Here is a 22,236-nt window from a genome sequence, read left to right as displayed (position 1 = left end):
TTGCCTCTGATATCAATTCCTTTAGATTATAAGGGCTAAAAATTGGGATGCGTTGCCCCCTTTTTTCGGGTGTAAAACGGGTATCAGCACTGACCAATTTAGCAGATGTTCAGCCCATTGCTAAATTCGTCCATTATCGAGTTGTCCTGGGTGGCCGGCTAAAGCAGGCGTTAGGACCCTTGCTTATGTTAATTAGGGGCTAACACCTGTAAAAGGACCTCTCTGCAACATTTATTTCCAATGAAACAATACATTTTTTTAAAAACCTTCCCGTGGAGCCAGAAGGAACAGGGGTGCTCTATCGTCTCCACAGTCACCATGATCGGCCCCCCCAACCATAGCCCGCTCCAACCCCATTCCTGGGACTTACCTTTGGGCCACTGCTGGCAAGACAAGCGGTCCAACATTCATGAACCGCATTGCATGAGCTGCCAGTGGAGGCTTGCGCTTAAAATATTAATGTGGCCCAATGCCCAATTTCGGGCCTCTTGACTTGGGCTCAGATGATATTCGACCCCTAAGACTCTTCATCGGTGCTTCCATGCTGTAAAGTGGAATTTCCTGCAGATAGCTACAATTTCCCTGTCGAGGTATCACTATTTTCCTGCATTAGCATGTGGCTCTGATCAGGCAGTTTAGGCATAAAAAACGGTGTATTTATGACTAGATTTTCCAAAAGAATAAACCATTAAATTCTACTAATCATTTTTTAAAAAGCAATGCTATTTATGGGAGTTAGATACTTGTAATATGAATGGCATGGTTTAGTGATGTCATTTAATGATTTGAAGTTGCACAGCCCCTCCTTGATCTTGTTAAATGCCTCATGCAGTATTCAGCTGCTGGCTTTCGGGTGACCTTTGCCTTTTTTTTTTGTTTGATTTACTTCATTGAACAGCTTTCACATCACCACTGCACATGGTAGAACAAGCAACACTAAAGTCAGTTTGTCAACAAACTCGAGATTAGTCAGACTCCATCTTGATTACTGCATTCAGTTCTGGGCACCGCACCTCAGGAAGGAAATATCGGCCTTGGAGGGGGTTCCAATGCAGATTCACCAGAAGAATACCAAGGTTTAGAGAGTTAAATTATGAGGACAAGTTGCATAGACCAGGTTTGTATTCCCTCGAGTACAGAAGATTGAGGGGTAGTCTGACCGAGGTTTAAAATGTTAAAAAGATTTGATAAAAATTTTCTCTTCTGTGGATCTAAGGCTAATGAGCTTTTGTATGATGGCCAAGAATTATAATGTTGTTTTTGTCACTTTTAATTAACACAGGGTTGCAAGTCCCCAATCCAATTATTACACATGGATAAAATAACACAAGTCATGGTACAAATGTCCCTTTAAATTTTGCAGGACAGTTTCCTTGTAACTGTTGGTAAAATGTAACATAAATCACCTACCAAAGCAGAAAGCCAGCAACCGCCCACTATTTCCCTCTGGTTGGCAAACTAGTGGCTTACAATTTGCTTTACTACATGCAAACAGACAAAAAAAGGCACGAGATTTCATCATGCAAATCTATCTCCTGATTAGGGGAATGAAGTGAGATTGGATAATGCGCCCGATAGTAGCACCCGCTATTGGGTGCGTTCCTGGCGGGGGGGGGGGCTCTGAAAATCAGGGAATCCCGGAGCGGGTCGGGAGCCTGGCTCCAACCCACCCACTTCCGGGCTCCCCACAGACGCGCTGACGTGCGCGCGCAGCCCCCGCAGGTGGGATTCCCGCAGGCAATTAAAGCCGGTGGGGTGCCACTTAAAGTATTTATTCTGCTATTTCAGGTTGTTAACAGACCTGATTACGGGAATATTTTAGGAGGGGTCGGATTTTACAAACAACTGGGACTGTTTCCCGTATTGGGGAAACACTCCCAGTTGAAATGGACGTGTTGCAGCTATCAGCCTGTGGCAGCTGCAAAGGTCCATTTGACAGGTGGTGGGAGAGACCCTCACTCATTTCAGGAGGCCACTCTGTCACTTTGGACAAAGTTTGGCCTCCACCACCCTCCTCCTAACAACAAAATTCACCAACTTGCACACTTACCCCGGGGTCCAGACACATGTACCTACATTGCGGACCCCCTCAGATGTACATCTTGCGGATGGGGGCCGCTGTAGCTGCAGTCATGACCTCCTCGGAGGGCGAACAGCATCACCAGCCTCGCCGGCCACCTCTGACACGTGGAGCTCCACAACACAGTACTGTGACACATCCACCTGCACAGCAGGAGGGAGGGCAGCCGCAGAGAGAGATGCGTCGCAGAGGGCACTACCCTCGCCACAGGGTCCACAGACCGAGGCTCAGCTTCCTGGACCTCTCTGAGCAGCAGTGCACACGGAGGCTCAGAGTCACTCGACATGTAGTCGTGGACATCTGCAGCCTCCTTCATGTCGAGCTGCTCCCGGCTGGCTTGAGCACCATCTTCTTACCTGTCGCTGTCAAAGTCACCACTGCCCTCAACAACTTCTCCTCCGCATCCTTCCAGGGTGCCACCGGGGACATCGCCGACGTCTCTCAGTCGTCTGCACAAAAGAGCCCTGCAAATACACCTACACCCACTCTGCAGTGACACAATGGGTGGCATCAGTTGTGGGTCTTCATTGTGATCCTCAGGAAAGGGCATTATTGCACAAACCAGACAAGATTCACAAAGACGTGGCAGTAGTGGTGCCAATATAATATGTGATGTGAGTTGGTCAGAAATTAAATATAAGTAAAAACCATGACAAACCCTCTAACACCCTTGTGCATCCCCTTCATGCTCACAACACGTTTGCCTTACGCTTCCTACTGCACAAATGTGATGCATGCCCTGTGGCTGCAGCACAGGTAGTGGCAGGTTGAGTGAGGCTGGCCGTGAAAGAGATGCATGAGAGGGTGAGTATGAGAGAGAGCCATGAGATTGTATGAGGATTGGGTTGAGTGGTAGTGGCGGGATGAGTACTGGCGAGGTGAGTAAGTGCAGGTAAGATGAGGATGAGGTTTGAGTGGGTGTGAGGGGTGATGTGACAGAGTAGTGTTGGCTGTGCAGAAGGAGATGTGGGGTGGGGGCGGTGATGTGGCAGACGGAGTGTAGGGGAATGAGTAAGTGTACTCACTTTGGCTGACCTACTTAGGTCATTGCAGCGCCTCCTGCACTGTATGCAGGTGCGTGATATGTTGGTGGTGGAGGTGACCTCCTCTGCCACCTCGAGCCAGGCCTTCTTGGTGGCAGAGGCAGGCCGCTTCCTCCTGCCCGCCGGGGGGAAGATCTCTGTCCTCCCCCTCCTCCTCCTCACTCCATCCAATGATACCTGGAGTGAGGCATCATTAACCTGGGAGCAGCCTTCCCCCTGGGCTGCTCCATGCTGTAATTTTTTCTATTTGTTGCAGCATCAGTCAGTGGAGGACTGCCCCTTTAAATAGAGCTCCTCCAGCTGACAGACCTTACTGTGCATGCGCAGTCCGCCCGCCGCGCAGCTCAGCAGCGGGGAACCCGGAAGACCAGGTAAGTGGACCCAATTAGGCTGCGATCGCACACGGGGCAGACTGATTTCACCGGGCGCGTTACCCACGCGCCCAGTCGCCCCCCCCCCCTGCCGCGAACCTGCAGCCCTCCTAATATCGAGCCCAATGTCTCTGTGCATAATATGGCAATTTGGTTTCTCTTGATGGAATGAATAAAACAGTGATCAAAAGATCCAACTTCAAAATAGTTTGAATATTCTTGTTTGTTACATATTTTTTCTCTCATGCTCTCAAAGTAAGACTTCAAACCAGGTCCTCAGTTACTCTCCCGACAACCTATGAAAACTGAGCCTGCTCAACTCCCAGTAGTGGCAGCTATTTGTATTACATCCATTTTTATTTGCACGTAAACGGTCTTAAAAAAAACAGATTTGAGGGAAAATTCAACATCACCCTTATACTTGTAGATTGCTAAGGAATCCTGTAAGAAATGGGAATTCCCATACACATGAAAGCACTGCTCCAGAGAGGGAGTAAGGAATATGGAAAAGCAATTCTCTCTCTTTGGGATTTAGCGTTTTTACATCAAAGCTTCTTAGTGCAACACTTTTGAGATATTTAGTCTTCCCATCTTGCAGAATTAGCAGAATCCATTGTTATTTATTAAGGGGCATTCTCTTCAATTTACTTTTGACACCATAACAGGATGTTGGAGAGGCCTCTTAGGGTCAAGGGTAAAGGAATATTAAAGGCATCATGTATAGAGTGGAAAATCTGACTGTGTCCTTGGCACCATTAACATTCCTTTACCTATGACTCCCAGCGCTCACTCGAAATTCCTGGAATGAGATTGTGAAACGGATGAATAGCTGTTCTAAAATGAAATGTCAAACAGATTTCATGTCTATGCTACATGTTTTTTTTTCCAACTTACAGCTGCTAAGTTTTGCTTTTGGTTAGCTGAGAACATAGTAAAATTCAGCAAGGACAGACTCATAAATAAGCCAAAAGTTTACAATCAGTCCATGTAAACAACGTGGCACCAGACATGTTGCTGACTGGTGGCTATGGTGTGTGAAGTTTCCCATCTAGTTAGTGCAGTGTTTTGGAATCTGTTTGATTAAAATGGTGAGACAATTTCAGTGAAATGATTTTCACGTGGGATCCACAATTAAGTACTTAAAACACTGCGAAGAGGTACAATCTCCTAACCAAAGGTGTGTCCTGCATGAACATTTATCATAGTCATAAACAGGAGCTCACAATCACAACAATATTCAATCTCAGATTGAGTCTAAATCATCCCAATATCTCAGAGTTCATAGCCTTGATTTTCCGGAGGATTCCCATCTAATTTCTGCCAGTATAGTTTCAATGCAGCATGGGAAATGGGATGGGCAGGCCTACTGCTGAATCCCCATCCTAAATGATGGCCCAGATATTTTCTCTTCCCTCCCTCCCCAGCAGGGATCTTAGCCACCTGTCCTTTCATCGCCAGGCTGCATTTAAAATGATGGTGAGGGGTGGAACTGGGAAACCAGCCAATTTCCCTGTCTTCCTGCCAGGGCACAGCCTACACACAAGGTCAGAACAGGGGTGGTGGTACTGAGTCTGCAGCAAAGAGAAGAGCACCAAATTGAGGGAAGGAGGGAGAGTATCTCATATGGTCACCTCTCCCTCTCTTCTGCCCTCCTATTTTCAGCAGCTGTGATGTGGGCCCATGCACAGCCATTTTCAAACAATGTTATTGAGATCTTCAAGGGCCTCCAATAATGGTTCCTCCTCAAACTAGGTGAGGACCTCAGGTGCTACATCAAGTGACTCACTGCAGCACCACGAGATACTGCTGGAAGCCTGCCCTGCCTAAATAATTGACTCTGACCCAGGTAAAAAGGGTTGAGATCACAGCGAAGGCAGAGCAGTGGGTGGAAGTCCTATCCTGATCCACCTCTAGCTGTGATACTGCTCCACAAGAAAATCCAGGCCAATGTGTCCACCTTTGAGCCATACAGACCAGAAAGGTTACAGGTTCTATCCTGGTCTGTGCTGAGTTCGCTGATCTCAGTTTAGGGCAGTGGTAGGGCACTGCATTGGTTGCAGCACTCCTGAGTCAGGGAAGGGAAAGTCAACCATGGTTACCACTCCTGATCACCAAACAGCAACCCTTGCTGGAAGTGTATATGTGTGGGCACTGGGTGAGGCCAGTGTATATATGTGGGCTCAGCTGAGATGTTCTGCACAGTCAGATAGCCTGCCTGCACTCACTATCAAGACTCATCCGCGAATATTGGACACTTAGGCAAGGTACTGCAGCCTGAGTGAGACCTGTGGAACTGTACTCAGTGAAGGGCCAATGTCTTTTTAGGGGGCTGGGGGAGAGGGGGGAGTGGGGAGAGGAAATTGGAGGAGAAACTGAAAAAAAAGTCAAAGTGTGACTCCCTTTACCAACTTTTAAATTTCAAGTACAAATCCAACAGTGAGAAGAGAAAAAAAAGAGACTTTGGCCTGGAATTCCCGATTGTAACGCTGACAGTAACCTATTTAAAATGAACAGGATACCATCAGTGTTAGCATTCAGGCCTTTGAATACATTTTGCATTGCTGTCAAGACAGCAGAATTTTCACTTCTATGAATGAAGCTTATCCAAATATGTCCCAATTATGAAATTACACAATCTCACTTTGAATGTGAATGGATATTCTGAGCATCACAATCCGGATATAAAGTACGACACAGTATTGCAGTAACGTAACAAGCCATTCCGTGTGCAGTCTAGATGAAACAGGCCTTTATAAGAGCTCTTCCAGACTAAATAAAATTTGGCAAAACATCAAACCAGTGCATGTATGTACTGGGTGCTACGTTAAAGGCATGTGTGACAGTGGGAATTTAAAATATTTTTCAAGGAAATATTCATCCATCCACAACATACAGGCCTCGTGGTCTGACATTGCTCCCAATTATTTTAAAACATTGGATTTTCCAGGTTTTTTTATCACCTAAGAGTCAAAAATCAGTATTGTTGCTCTTACCTTTGCAGGTGAAGCATTTGAGGTGGAAATGTCTGGACTGGACACGCAGCACCTGTCCTTTACATGGGTCTCCACACTTGAAGCAGTGGATGGCGGGCTTCTCTGTAGGCTGGTGTGGGTCCTGAGGGTGAGCCACTGCAGGGAAGAAAAGAAAACATGAACGCTCCAGGTCAGCAACTCTCAAATTCACCACGTTATTTGCATGGCCAACATCACATTGATAGAGAGACGCATACTAAAATGGATTCTGTGTCAGCAGCCAGACAGAAATGGTTAAGTGGCATGTATTATTAGGCAGATTATTTTGTATTGAGCGCATTGCTGATGCATTGCTCAGAATTTCAAATCATCTGGGGAATCGAGTGACAGTATGGAGAAGGTGGGGAACTATCTGTGCAGTGTGTCCATTTTTGTCCAATTTTCATTTGAAGACAATCCAAGTTTAGAGGATCTCTGTTCAAATCTGAATTAGTTCACATATGCATCACTAGTTGCCGACACTGATGTCAAATCCTGCCTTTTACTTCAGGCAGGAGTTCAAATCTAACCCCCAAATCTAAAAATGAACATAACTGAAATGAAGGTTTTTAAAAATTTGTTCCTGGGATATGGGTGACACTGCTAAGGCAGTATTTATTACCCATTCCCAATTACCCTGGAAGCATTAAGAGTCAACCACATAGTGTGGGACTGGAGTTACGTGTAGGCCAGGCCAGGTAGATGCAGCAGGTTCGCTTTCCTGAAGGACATTGGTGAATCAGTTGGGTTTTTCAACAACCCAGCAGCTTTCCTAGTTATTACCTGGTGCCAGCCCACGATTTACCAGATTTATTGATTTAAATTTCACAACTTGCCACAATCACATTGCACATCCTGCACTGGTACAAAACTGTTCAGCATTACATCAATTGATATCTGGTAGTTTCTCCAAGTGTGAAAACATCTGGAGGAGGTCATAGCCAAAGAATCACCTGCAATGGCTTCTCTTCCCGCTCCTGCACCGTTACCTCTGGAATCCCCCAAGGATCTATCCTTGACCCCCTCCTATTTCTCATCTACATGCTGACCCTCGGCGATATCACCTGAAAACACAAAGTCAGATTCTACATGTACGCTGACGACACCCAGCTCTACCTCACCACCACCTCTCTCGACCCCACTACTGTCTCTCATTTGTCACACTGCTTGTCTGACATCCAGTCCTGGATCAGCAAAATTTCCTCCAACTAAACATTGGTAAGACTGAAGCCGTTGTCTTTGGTCCCCGCCGCAAACTCCGTTCACTAGCCATCGACTCCATCTCTCTCCCTGGCCAATGTCTAAGGCTGAACCAGACCGTTCGCAACCTTGGAGTCCTATTTGACCCTGAGATGAGTTTCCGACCACATATCCGCTCCATCACCAAGATCGCCTATTTCCACATCCATAACATCGCCCGTCTCCACCCCTGCCTCAGCTCATTTGCTGCTAAAACTCTCATGCGTGCCTTTGTTACTTCTAGACTTGACTATTCCAATGCTCTCCAGGGTGACCTCCCATCTTCTACCATAAACTTCAGCTCATCTAAAACTCTGCTGCCCGTATCCTAACTCGCACCAAGTCCTGTTCTCCCATCACCCCTGTGCTCGCTGACCACAATTGGCTCCGGGTCTGGGAATGCCTCGATTTTAAAATTCTCATCCTTGTTTTCAAATCCCTCCATGGCCTCGCCCCTCCCTATCTCTTCAACCTCCTCCAGCCCGACAGCCCTCCAAGTTCTCTGCGCTCCTCTAATTCTTGCCTCTTCTGCATCCCCGATTTTAAATCGCTCCACCATTGGCAGCTGTGCCTTCAGCTGCCTAGGCCCTAGGCTCTGGAATTCCCTCCCTAAACCTCTCCGCCTCTCAACCTCCCTCTCCTCCTTTAAGATGCTCCTTAAAACCTATCTCTTTGACCAAGCTTTTGTCCTGACCTGTCCTAATATCTCCTTATGTGGCTAGGTGTCAAATTTTGTTTGAAAATTGCTCCTGTGAAGCGCCTTGGGACATCTTAGTACGTTAAAGGCACTATATAAATTCAAGTTGTTATTGTTGTTGTTGGAGCTGGCCTTGTATCATTTTGGCTTGAAACCTTTTGTGTGTGAAACACATGGTTTAAAGTGTTACGATAGCTAGTTCTTTTCTATGTCAAAATATGTCAGTAACAGCTAGAAGCAGCTGAGCAGACCTCTGTGCCAGTGTTTAAGTACATACACATAGAACTCTGTGTCTGTGTTTCAGGAGATACACGTGGAACTCTGTGCATGAGTTTAAGTAGAGCTCTGCTTTATCTAATGAGAGTGCAGTGCAAGCAGAGAATGTGGGATGGATTTTCCAAATTAGCACTCCTGACGCAGATCTTTATATGATGAGAATAAATAACGGGAATTTGGGCGCAGAAATCATTGAAACCCTCATGATTTTCTGGCTATTAATATTAATGGATGGAAAATTGTGCAGGGCATACATTTTTGTGCGGGGCATACATGTTCCCAATATGCATTCCTGTTGTGCAAAGCTCTGCACCATTTGTAAACTCTACCTTATAACTCCACACTATTCACTTGCACTACTTTGCACATGGTTCTGGTGTCAACTGTGATGGTCACATGGCATCTATCAGTTTATCATTCGGTTATCTAATCTAAAATTCTGATAGCCTCTGGCACCATACTAACAATGTAGACAACAAGAGTAAAGAATGGGAGGGTATTACTTAAGGTTACATTTTGCATTGTAGGATCTGGAGTTTTTCTAAATAACTATCACTCTGAACCAGATCAGAAGTAGACAGAAGAGAATTATCTGATGCACCGAGCCAGGGAAATTACCTATTACTCTGAAAGAGGTATGAATGGGACAGTGTAGAATTACCTATCACTCTGCACTAGGTACGAACAGGACAATATAGAATTACTATTGCTCTGAATCAGGTAAGAATCGGAAAGTGGAGAATTATTTATCAGTCAGAATCAGGGACAAGCTGCACAGCATAACATTACTTATTCTGCTGAACCATGCATGGTTTGTCAAAGCACAGGCACTCCAACCAGCCAGTGCAGACAGCCAGCTAGGATGGTTATCAGTACTCTGATTTAGCTCCAAAAAATTTCATTTGCACCAAAGCGATGCACATTTTCCATTGAGATGCTTTATTCCTGTAACAGATCTGAATGTCCAACAGTAAATAGATTGACTGTTGGATTTGTAACATACAATGCTGCATTAAGAGTTTAACATTTTCATTCAGCTCAGTATCCATTTTCTGGGTTTGTTCTCCAGATTTTATGTTAACAAAGAGTAAGGAAACTCTAGACTGTTAATTACATTTCTAAGATGCACTCTGCTCATCTCATCCATTTTTTAACTGGTGTGTTATTTTCAGCGTATCCTAGGATCATATTCTCTAGAGATGGGCTGGTTAAATATCAAAGAGCGTGTGTCATCTTTGATTAAATCATCCAAAATGATTAGCTTCATCTATGAACATGGGTTTACAGAATGAATCTGATGATGTCACTGTAGCACCTTGCATACATGGGTGCCTTCACCAATTTTAAACATTTCATGTTCTGTACATCACTTTTCACTTATGAGTTAGAACATTTAGAAATTTCCATGCAGGAGGGGGTTAGTTGGACTCTCACATCTATGCTAACTCTCAACCAGAGCTATCTACTCAAATCCCATTTGGCCTATCGTGCCACCGTGAGCTCCCAACCAGACCTATCTATTCCATTTCCATTGGTCTATTGTGCCAATGATAACTCGACAACCAAAGCTATCTACACCAATCCAATTGCCCTGCTCTTGCTCTGTACCCTTTAAAATTTTTCTCCTTCAAATGTTTATCAGGGGTAATTTTCATCAATTTTATAAGATGGAAAATCATGGTGGTTGAATACTGATATGCGTTCCTGGTGTGCGGGCATGAAGGTCCAGACACACAGGACAATGTTCCATTCATTGTTAATAGCCGGTAATCATGCAGGGAGTGTTAATCTTTGCCTGAATTCCCAATATGTTTTCTGCATTGGGAATGCTAGTTTGCAAGATCCAACTGTTAATTTATTATTAAATATTCAAGGTTGACCTTTTACACACAACCACTTTCTAATCCATAGATGTCAGTCCCTGGTGTGTGTCTGTGACTCTGCTATGATAACTGCACCATCAATGTGAGAGCACCCTCAGGTTGAAAGGAAGTAATAGCATTTACTGTTTCATAGTAGTGCAGCTGTGTATAAAGAGATGGAGGTTAAGCAACAGGGCAATTCCAGGATTTGGAGCTTGGGGGGCGGGGGAGATGAGCGAAGAGGAGACATTACCCATGCCAAAGTGAATTGAAAAGACACGTCCCCATCATCCACTCCCCACCACCCCACCCCAGTGCTTGAACCTATGCTGTTTTGTGTGTACTTACTCAACAAAAATAGAAAGCGTTCCTAGAACATGCTGCTGATGCTGAATTAAATAGTTATATAAATAAGTGATGGGGATAAGAATTTGACTGTTGTATCATTGGAAAGGAGTGGTCCTAACAATGGCATCATTTCCCTAAATAACAACAGACACTGCATTTCAAAAGTAGATACAAGTGTTATTTTAATATGATTAGGTATTTTATAAATATAAAGTTAGAACAATTCAATTTTTAAAAAATGAAATTGCATTGCTATTCTTTCCTAATTTAACTAATTTTAAAAATGTAATACAATGCCCACAGAATTGAAACAAACTCTTTAAAAACATTTCCAGTGAGATGCACCTCGTACTGAGTCCAAGTGCTTTGCATAGCTGAAAGTGTAATCACTTCCTCTTCAAAGCTTTTAAACACTGCATCATATTGTTCAGTTTATCATGGCAGCATTAGACTTGCCAAGGTCCTGACCAGTAAATGATGTGCTTTCCTGTTATTGCTTTGTTGGCATTCTTGGTCGGAGTGTAATGTGACATTGCTTCGCCCTTGTCTGTTTTATCCATTATCTGAAACATACACAGCTTGATGTGGTCCTTCCTTCAATAGAGCCAAAATATTGATTTATTACTTATTGAAATGAGTGTTTAGAAGAAACTAACTAAAGTGCAATTAGTTTAAATTACAGTTTGCAGAATCAGTGGATCCACAGCCTTTACAAAAAGTCATCTGTTTAAGAATCAATAGCACCTGTTGCACTCTTGTGCAATCCATTGGTATTATCACCTACTGTACTCTCATCCTGAAGTTATTTTTTGTAAACTACATGTGAGGAAGTCCTTTATTCTCACTCACACCTTAGTCACTCTGCATTAGGAAATGCTCTAAATGAAGTGGGTATTGCACAGTTCCCCATTCTGCTACCCCTGTTTAAAAACACCTCCCTTTGGTGCATCTACTTGTGTTCCACTCCTTACCCATTATGTTATCCTTATGCAGAGTTAGGTTTCTGAATAATACCATTTTTATTGAAAGAAATATGATGGAAAACATCTGTTTCCCGGAAAATGAATAGCTTCTCACGCCAACAATTGAAATGAAATAATCTTAGCAACTGTCAGCACCGTAGTAAATTAACTTGGTAATAATTATTTCAAGTTCAGTTTCAGCTGATCTAACTTTTCGCAGATATAAATTCACCAATGATTGAGCATCATTGAGGCCTGACATTTCCAAAGCAATGCATTGGGCCACCAAATTCAAACAAAGAAACCCAGGGGCACAAGAGGAATAATAATGCTGACTATTCTACTCATAGCTTCATGCTGACCAGCAGCCAGAGAGAGGAGAGCAGCAGACTGTCGTTCAAGAATAATAGTTTGCCTATTGGGCGAGTTGGGTCAGTATAAAGCACAGTGCAGCGTGGAAAACTGGCTGTAGAATCCAAAACAGCAGACTTGAAGCAGAAATGCTGGTATACCAACAGTGAAGTTTTTTCAACCCTCCCTTAACCTTCAACACACAGTCTACTCCTCTCAATTCAAAGTCGCTCACCTCACATTAGCTGATAATTCAATTTTTTGCACTAAATTTCGATTTTGCTTTGTTATTTACATTGCTTAACTCAAATTACTGGATAATTCTATTTTTTTTAAGCACACGACTTTGAATTATCAGGTGTGGACTGTATTGAGATTCAACGTAATTTGCTTTTTTAAAAAAAATGCATTTGGAACCACAGTATAGCAATAAAAAAGTTGACAGATAAGTCAGAAAATTTATTAAGATTTTGGAGGTGAAATTCGTGTTAGGGAGTAGTGCAAATCGGGCTACGGCCCATCGACAGCATTTATACACTCCGCCCGATTTTCTTTTCCACTTTGTGCTACGGCCCAAGACAAATCTCATCCTTTTTGTTTCTGTTTTATTTTAATCTAGTAAGTGTCAAATTGGCTCAATAATCGTGCTCTTATCTCTTGAGTCAAACAGTCATGGGACCATGCCCAACTCCAAGACTTGAGCATATAACCTAGCCTGACATTTCAATGCAGTACTAAGAGTGTGGCATTGTCAGAGGTGCTGTCTTTTAGGTGAGACATAGGAACATAGGAACAGGAGTAGGCCATTCAGCCCCTCATGCCTGCTCCGCCATTTGATAAGATCATGGCTGATCTGTGATCTAACTCCATATACCTGCCTTTGGCCCATATCCCTTAATACCTTTGGTTGCCAAAAAGCTATCTATCTCACATTTAAATTTAGCAATTGAGCTAGTATCAATTACCGTTTGCGGAAGAGAGTTCCAAACTTCTACAACCCTTTGTGTGTAGAAATGTTTTCTAATCTCACTCCTGAAAGGTCTGGCTCTAATTTTTAGACTGTGCCCCCTACTCCTAGAATCCCCAACCAGCGGAAATAGTTTCTCTCTATCCACCCTATCTGTTCCCCTTAATATCTTATAAACTTCGATCAGATCACCCCTTAACCTTCGAAATTCTAGAGAATACAACCACAATTTCTGTAATCTCTCCTCGTAACTTAACCCTTGAAGTTCGGGTATCATTTTAGTAAACCTACGCTGCACTCCCTCCAAGGCCAATATGTCCTTCCGAAGGTGCGGTGCCCAGAACTGCTCACAGTACTCCAGGTGCGGTCTAACCAGGGTTTTGTATAGCTGCAGCATAACTTCTGCCCCCTTGTACTCTAGTCCTCTAGATATAAAGGCCAACATTCCATTTGCCTTCTTGATTATTTTCTGCACCTGTTCATGACACTTCAATGATCTATGTACCTGAACCCCTAAGTCCCTTTGGACATCCACTGTTTTTAAACTTTTTACCATTTAGAAAGTACCCTGTTCTATCCTTTTTGATCCAAAGTGGATGACCTCACATTTGTCTACTTTGAATTCCATTTGCCACAGTTTTGCCCATTCACCTAATCTATCAATATCGCTTTGTAATTTTATGTTTTCATCTACACTGCTTACAATGCCACCAATCTTTGTGTCAGACATTAAACAAGGGCCTTCCTATCTGCTTGGTCAGGTGAATCTAAAAGAGTAGATGGCACAACTTGAAGGCGAGCATGGACTTCTCCCAGCATGTTGGCTAACATTCCTCCCTCATCAAGCACCACCAAAACAGATTAATCATTTATCCCATTTGCTGTTTGTGGAACCTTGCTGTGCACAAATTGGCTACAGCATTTGTCTACAAAACAACAATGACTACACTTTGAAAGTACTTCACTCACTGTAATGCAGTTTGGGACATGAATTGCGCAATAAAAATACAAAATTCTTTCTTTCTTTAGTCTAATTGATTTTGGTATTAGATGCCAGAAACATGGGTACAGGTGGGTAACAATGTTCTTTAGACACTTCGCTGTTGGCCTACTGTTATTATAAGGTATGTTTATTCCTTATAAAAATATACTTCCATTTTCCTCTATAATTTTTATTTTAAAGGACTAGTGATGCTCGGAACACTGAGAACATCTAGAGGACCATCTGCTGCTCATTGTGCCCAATTCGAACGTAAGAAATAGGAGCAGGTGTAGGCCATAAGGCCCCTCGAGCCTGCTCCACTATTCAATAAGGTCATGGCTGATCTTCAACCTCAACTCTACTTTCCTGTCTGATCCCCATATCCCTTTATTCCCTTAAAGTCCAAAAAACTATCAATCTCAGCCTTGAATATACTCAATGACTGAGCATACACAGCCCTCTGGGGTAGAGAATTCCAAAGATTCCAAAGGATGAAGAAATTCCTCCTCATCTCAGTCGACCCCTTGTCCTGAGACTATGACCCTTGTTCTAGATTCTCGACCCAGGGGAAACAGCCTCTTAGAATCTTATATGTTACAATGAGATCACCTCTCATTCTTCTTAACTCCAGAGAGTATAGGCCCATGCTACTCAATCTCTCCTCATAGGCCAACCCTCTCATCCCAGGAATCAATCTAGTGAACTTTGTTGCATTGTCTTTAAGGCAAATATAGCCTTCTTTAGGTAAGGAGACCAAAAACTGTACACAGTACTCCAGGTGTGCTCTCACCAAAGCCCTGTACAATTGCAGTAAGACTTCCTTACTCTTGCAATAAAGGTCAACATACCATTTGCCTTCCTAATTGCTTGCTGTACCTGTGTGTTAACTTTCTCTGCTTCTTGTACAAGGACACCCAAATCTCTCTGAACACCAACATTTAATAGTTTTTCACCATCTAAAAAATATTCTGTTTTTCTATTCTTCCTACCAAAGTGAATAACCTCACATTATACGCCATCTGCCACCTTCTTGCCCACTCACTTAACCTGTCTATTTCCCTTTGCAGGCTCTTTGGGGGTGATTTTAAACCCCAAGAACAGGTGGTTGGGGGCGGGTGGGAGTTGAAAATAGTTGTTTTTTGGGTCGCGACCGGGTTTAACATGGGCGCGTTAAAGTACAGGCTTCCCACTGGGAATGCAAAGTCTGAAAATTTTGCAGTTGCGACCCAAAAAAACAACTACTTTCAACTCCCACTCCCCTCAACCCACCCGTTCTTGGGGTTTAAAATCACCCCCTTTGTGTCCTCCTCAAAGCTTATTTTCCCACCTAGCTTTGTATCATCAGTAAACTTGAATTCATTATACTCGGTCCCTTCATATAAGTCATTAATATAGATTGTAAATAGCTGAGGCCCAAGCACCAATCCTTGCAGTATCGCACTAGTTACAGCCTGCCAACCCGAAAATGGCCCGTTTATTCCCACTCTCTGTTTTCTGTCCGTTAACCAATCCACTATCCATGCTGATCTATTACCCCCCAACCCCATGAGCCCTTATCTTGTGTAACAACCTTTTGTGTGGCAACTTATCGAATGCCTTTTGATAATCCAAATATACTACATCCACCAGTTCCCCTTTATCTACCCTGCTAGTTACATCCTCAAAGAACTCTAATAGATTTGTCAAACACAATTTCCCTTTCATAAAACCATATTGACGCTGCCTAATCATATTACGATTTTCTAAGTGCCCCCATTACTATGTCTTAATAATGAATTCTGGCATTTTCCCGACTACTGATGTCAGGCTAACTGGACTGTGGTTCCCTGTTTTCTCTCTCCCTCCCTCCTTTCTTGAATAGCGGTGTTACATTTGGTAGCTTCCAATGCACTGGGACCATTCTAGAATCTGGGGAATTTTGGAAGATTACAACCAATGCAGCCACCTTTTTTAGAACACTAGGATGTAGGCCATCAGGTCCAGGGGATTTGTTGGCTTTCAGTCCCAATAATTTCTCCAGTACTTTTTCTTTACTAATCTTAATTACTTTAAGTTCCTCACTTTCATTAGACCCTTGGTCCCTCACTACTTCTGGTATTTTTTTTGTGAAGACTGTGAAGACAGATAAAAAATATTTGTTTAATGTATCTGCTATTTCCTTATTCTCCATTATAATTTCTCCTGTCTCAGCCGCTAAGGGACTCACGTTTACTTTTGCTACTCTCTTCCTTTTTACATACTTATAGAAGTTCTTACAATTTTTTAATATTTCTTGCTAGTTTACTCTCATACTCTATTTTCTCCCTCTTTATAAATTTTTTGGTCATCTTTTGCTGGTTTTGAAAACTCTCCCAATCCTCAGGCTCACTACTGTTCTTGGCAACATTATAAGCCTCTTCTTTTAATCTAATACTATCCTTAACTTCTTTAGTTAGCTACGGATGGATCACTTTTCCCGTGAAGTTTTTATTCCTTATGGAATGTATATTCGTTGAGAATTATAAAATATTTCTTTAAATGTTCACCATTGCTTATCTACAGTCATATCTTTTAATCTGATTTCTCAATCAACCATAGCCAAATTGCCCCTCATACCTATGTAACTGGCTTTGTTTACGTTTAAGACTCTAGTTTCGGGCTTAAGTACGTCACTCTCATTGTGAAATTCTATCATATTATGATTACTTCTCCCCAGAGGATCCTTTACTATGAGATTACTAATTAACCCTGTCTCATTACACAAGACAAGATCTAAAATAGCCTGTTCCCTGGTTGGTTCCACAAGGTATTGTTCTAGGAAACTGTCTTAAATGCATTCCATGAACTCGCCCTCCAAACTACCTTTTGCCAATTTGATTTGTCCAGTCTATATGAAGATTAAAGTCCCCCACGATTATTGCATTACCTTTGTTACAAGCTCCTCTTATTTCTTGATTAATACTCTGTCCAACAGTATAACTACTGTTAGGGGGTCTATAAACTACTCCCACCCCCAGTGTTTTCTGCCCCGTTATTTCTTATCTCCATCCATACTGATTCTACTTGCTGATATTCCGAGCCAAGATCCTTTCTCACTACTGCCTTTATGTCATCCTTTATTATCAGGGCTACCCATCCTCCTTTTCCATTCTGTCTGTCTTTTCGAAAAGTCAAGTACCCTGGAATATTTAGTTCCCAACCTTGGTCACCTTGCAATTACGTCTCAATAATGGCTACTAGGTCAAGCCCGTTCATCTCTATTTATTTGTGCCATTAATTCGTCTATCTTGTTACGAATGCTTCATGCATTCAAATAAAGTGCCTTTAATTTTAACTTTCTCCTATTTTTCCCTGATTTGACCTAGTTCACTGATGCAGTATTACTGTTGAACTCTCTGTCCCTTCCTGACAGATTCTGTTTATCTTTACCCAAATCGCTACACTGCTATATGGCCTTGAATTTCTCATTCGATTTATAAATTTACCCTTACCTGAACCCTCCCCCTCCTTTTTAGTTTAAAGCCCTATCTCCCGCTCTAGTTATTCGATTCGCCAGGACACTAATCCCAGCCTGGTTTAAGTGGAGCCCATCCCAATGGAGCAGCTTCCTCTTTTCCCAGTACTGAATCGAAAACCCTGTCTCCCACACCACTCTTTGAGCTACGCATTTAACTCTCTGATCTGTTTGACACTATGCCAATTTGCGTGTGGCTCAGGTGGTAATCCAGAGATTATTCCCTTTAAGGTTCTGCTTATTAATTTAGACCCTAGCTCCTCAAACTCCCTCAGCAGAACCTCATTCTTAGTTCTACTTATGTCATTGGTTCCTACGTGGAGCACGACAACTGGATCCTTCCCCATTGAGTATCTCAAAGACAACGTTCTAAAACTGCTTTATATATTTAAGTGGATATTTATTATACCTAATTGTCACAGAATCCTAAGGATGATATCTCCACAATATATTTCATTTCCTGCTTGATACCATCTTTTGTGCTTTAAAGAATCATTGTTGCCCTTTCAGAAAATTTTTGGACAGCCTCAGTTCGTGGATAGACAAGAAAAGCTTGGTTCAAAAAATTGATTTATATGCAATCAAATTATGAAAAGAAAACATGTTGGTATTTTTTATAAGAAACATATACTTCGGGATATTATACAGCTTAGTGGGAACTTTCTCTTTAAATTATTGGTTTCATTGGTATTCATAGTTTATCTCAGACAAGTTCAAGGATGCTTAAGCATATTTTTTAATACATAATATATACAGATGGAATAGTTTGGGAAATAATCTGAAGAGGCCCCAGAATTTGGAGCAGGCACTGAATATAAGTCTGGTGCTTCCTCAAAGGTGAGGAGAGAGGAAGGAGAAGCAGATTTTCTAGGCCATCCTTGTGTGTCTCCTACCGGCTGGTTACAGAATGGCATTGGCAGAGGGCTGGGAGCAGGTCTCTTGCCCAAACTCTTAGCTAGGGTATTAAATGTAACATGGGACAATCTGGATACAAGGAAAAGGAGAGAAACTTCTTGGAAATTTACCCAGAACCTTTGACTTCTGACTTAAAACTGCAGGAAACGTACCCCAAAATACAAATTGTAAATCATTTTTTTTGTTGCTGTTGAACTTTTTCAAATTAGTTATGGTCGCAATTTGAATATGTTTTAAAAATGGAATCTGTGCTTCAGCTCCTTATACCATGATTATGAACTTTCCTGCAGCCTGACATACAAAGCCTGATTTATCCACTAATCCCTAAACACAAAGACATTCTCTTGCTGGATTTAGAATATTCAGTCATCAGTTCAACTTGCACTGATGAGATACAGATGAAAGATAAATAGTAACCATACCTCCTGCCTTTTATTTTGCCTTTAATTTACCATTCCTCTGGGTCAGCGCAGTATTCTCGTGGCTGTCCACAAATACCACTGCACCAAATTGACGATCCTAGCCACAGTGCTGTGGGGATATGCCCACAGTCCCCTATAAAGGAGGTGGGGCATCGAGAGTGCCCTGTTATTTATTTTCCTGCTCATTTTTGTCCACTTCTCTTCTGGAGGCAGGGAAGTGAATAAATACCTGAAAATAAGAATGTCTTTGCTTTACTCCCATTCTCTGTATGCTAGCTTGGCTTCTGACACTTGGCATATGCAGAATAATAACTCACAATCTATGCAATCTATGCGAACCACATTATTGTTATTCTTCACAATGCTTCACAATATTTCACACAACTGCACAAAGTATTGGAAAACAGGGAAATCTAAATTACAGCTATTACTTTCGTACAAATATGTTTGAATCAAATATAATAATGCTTCATCACTTCATCTATTATAGTGAAAAATAATAAAAAGTTTACAACAACTTGCACTTATATAGTGCCTTTAACGTAGTAAAACCTCCCAAGGCGCTTCACAGGAGCGTTATCAAACATGACACCGAGCCACATAAAGAGGTATCAGGACAGGTGAGCAAAAGCTTGGTCAAAGAGGTAGGTTTTAAGGAGCGTTTTCAAGGGGGAGAGAGAGGTGGAGAGGCAGAGAGGTTTAGGGAGGGAATTCCAGAGCTTAGGGCCTAGGTAGCTGAAGGCAAGGCCGCCAATGGTAGAGTGATTAAAGTCAGGGATGCGCGAGAAGCAAGAATTGGAGGAGCACAGAGATCTCGGAGGGTTGTAGGGCTGGAGGAGGTTACGGAGATAGGGAGGGGCGAGGCCATGGAAGGATTTGAAAACAAGGATGAGAATTTTAAAACGTAGGACAGCAAACAAAGGGTGATGGGAGTACAGGACTTGGTGCGAGTCAGGATATGGGCAGCAGAGTTTTGGATGAGCTCAAGTTTATGGAGGGTGGAAGATGGGAGGCCAGCCAGGAGAGCATAGGAATAGTCCAGTCTGGAGGTAACAAAGGCATGGATAAGGGTTTCAGCAGCAGCTGAGCTGAGACAGGGGTGGAGACGGGCGATGTTACGGAGGTGGAAGTAGGCGGTCTTGGTGATGGAGCAGATATGTGGTCGGAAGCTCATCTCAGGGTCAAATAGGATGCCAAGGTTGCGAACAGTCTGGTTCAGCCTTAGACAGTGGCCAGGAAGAGGGATGGAGTCAGTAGCTAGGGAACGGAGTTTGCAGCGGGGACCAAAGACAATGGCTTTGGTCTTCCCAATGTGATACAAATGTGATGAATATGTTTTTTAAGACGTCCCCTTTATCAGAGGCACTACCTCATTGCACATTTTTTACAATAAAAGGGCACAATCTTGCACTTCTGTAATATTGCTCAAATTGAGCCTTCTGATTTAATTTCCATTTTACTGTGATTACAGTTATGTTTCAGGAGTTGGTGGATGTGTAAGTGGTGATAAGCCCTATCAAATAGACAGCACAGAACACTCCTGTAAACAATAATGTTGACATAGGCTGAATTATATTTACACAAAGCAGAAGAGTTGCCGAGGGGGTTGAGCACAGGGTCTTAAGGCTGCACTGGGAATCTCAGGGAGTCATTTTAACCCAACCCACTTGGCAGGAAATGGGTGGGTTCAAGTTGGGCGCCTGTTTTACAGCTCGCCTGACTTTACTCTCTATTGAGGATAACGGAGGGTAAAATCGAGTGGGGTATAAAACGGGTATTCGACCCAAACCTATCTCTTTCCCACTCAATGAGTTAGGTTAAGATTATCCCCTGTACTTCCAGCTGAGCCATGAAGCACATAATTGAACACTGCACAAATGCATTAACAGGGTTTTGGAGATTTTAGCTTGTTAACGGCCTCATTAGCTGCTTAACAAGTGTCTTAGCATCATTATTACTAGTGGATTCTGATTGGCGGAACTGTTGTTCATGATTCCTGATTAGATCCACTCTTCCGGAAATTGCACTGACCATAAGTGTTTTCTGTAAGTTATTCAGTCATGGAAAAAAAACATTCTAGCATTGCAATTCACCAGTGCATCGCCACTTATATCCCCACTGTATTCAAATTTAAAGCCACTTTTACATGAGCTTTTGAGAAATAACACTCCCATATTCAAGAAGCAACACAACTAGAAGTTAGCAGCAGGCACTGACTGGCCGCCAGTCTGAGATGGACAACTGGTCTGATCAGCTGCCAAAGCTTTCCATTCTTACTCTTGTTTGATTAAACGTTCTCAGTCATTAAGAAAGAATCCTGCTTTGCTTGCCAGTTATGAGCGCTGAACAACTCTTTCTAGTTTGAGCACGATTTAACTGGGATACACTTGCATATTAACTCTGACTCAAGCCTGTTTACAAAAAACCATTAGTCATGGCCTGTAGTCACAAAAAAATTTGAGAACATTTTCCCCCAACTGCATGATCTATAGGTTGTATGAATATAAGACCATTGATTATGTTCTTCAAATCATTAATCCATGTAATGTTCTTCAAGTATTTAAGCTAAATTACCTTGGCCCTGAAATTACAAACACATTCATCTAAATTCCTCTGTCTCTTATTTTAGTGGAAACGTTAATTTATTTTACAGCATACAAGGAGCCCATTCAGCCCATCATACCTGTGCTGGACCTTGGAAAAAACTATTTATTTAGTCCCATTTCCCTGCCTTTTTTCAAATATTTATTGACTGCCCTTTTAAAACCTATTATGGATTTTGCTTCCTCTGCTGGTTCTGGATGGGCATTCCATGTCCTAACAACCCTGTGCCTAAAAACATTTCTCCTAATCTCTCCCTTTGTTCTTCTGACAATTATCCTAAATTTACGTTCACTTGTTACCAACTCACCGACCAGTAGAAATAGTTTTCCCCTGTTTACCTTACCAAAACAATTAAATATTTTGAACATCTCTCTCAGGACTCTTCTTAACCCTCTTCTAATCAAAAGAACCCCAATTTCTCCAGTCTCACCTCATTAACTGCATCCTGTTATCTTTGGCATCATCTTAGTGAATTTCTTCTGCACCCTTTCTATGGCCTTGATATCGTTCCTAAAGTAAGGCATCCAAAACTGGACACAATATTTTAATTGTGGTCTAACCGATCATTTTTATAGATTTAGCATTACTTCTTTGCTTTTGTACTCCTATTTAT

General features: G+C 42.4%; 1 protein-coding gene across 7 annotated transcripts in view; it reads right to left on the bottom strand.

Moving 5' to 3' along the window:
• Positions 1-22,236, bottom strand: part of ablim1b (actin binding LIM protein 1b) — a 350,583-nt gene that overhangs the window by 187,958 nt on the left and 140,389 nt on the right. For all 7 annotated transcript variants that reach the window (XM_068002162.1, XM_068002165.1, XM_068002167.1 and 4 more), the window contains one exon: positions 6,488-6,622. In XM_068002162.1, coding sequence (XP_067858263.1) covers positions 6,488-6,622 — 135 coding nt within the window. The remainder of the gene's footprint in view (positions 1-6,487; positions 6,623-22,236) is intronic.

This window comes from Heptranchias perlo, chromosome 21 (genome assembly GCF_035084215.1).
Source record: "Heptranchias perlo isolate sHepPer1 chromosome 21, sHepPer1.hap1, whole genome shotgun sequence".
In the NCBI taxonomy this organism is placed as follows: Eukaryota; Metazoa; Chordata; class Chondrichthyes; order Hexanchiformes; family Hexanchidae; genus Heptranchias; species Heptranchias perlo.
This window is presented reverse-complemented; position numbering and strand designations above follow the sequence as displayed.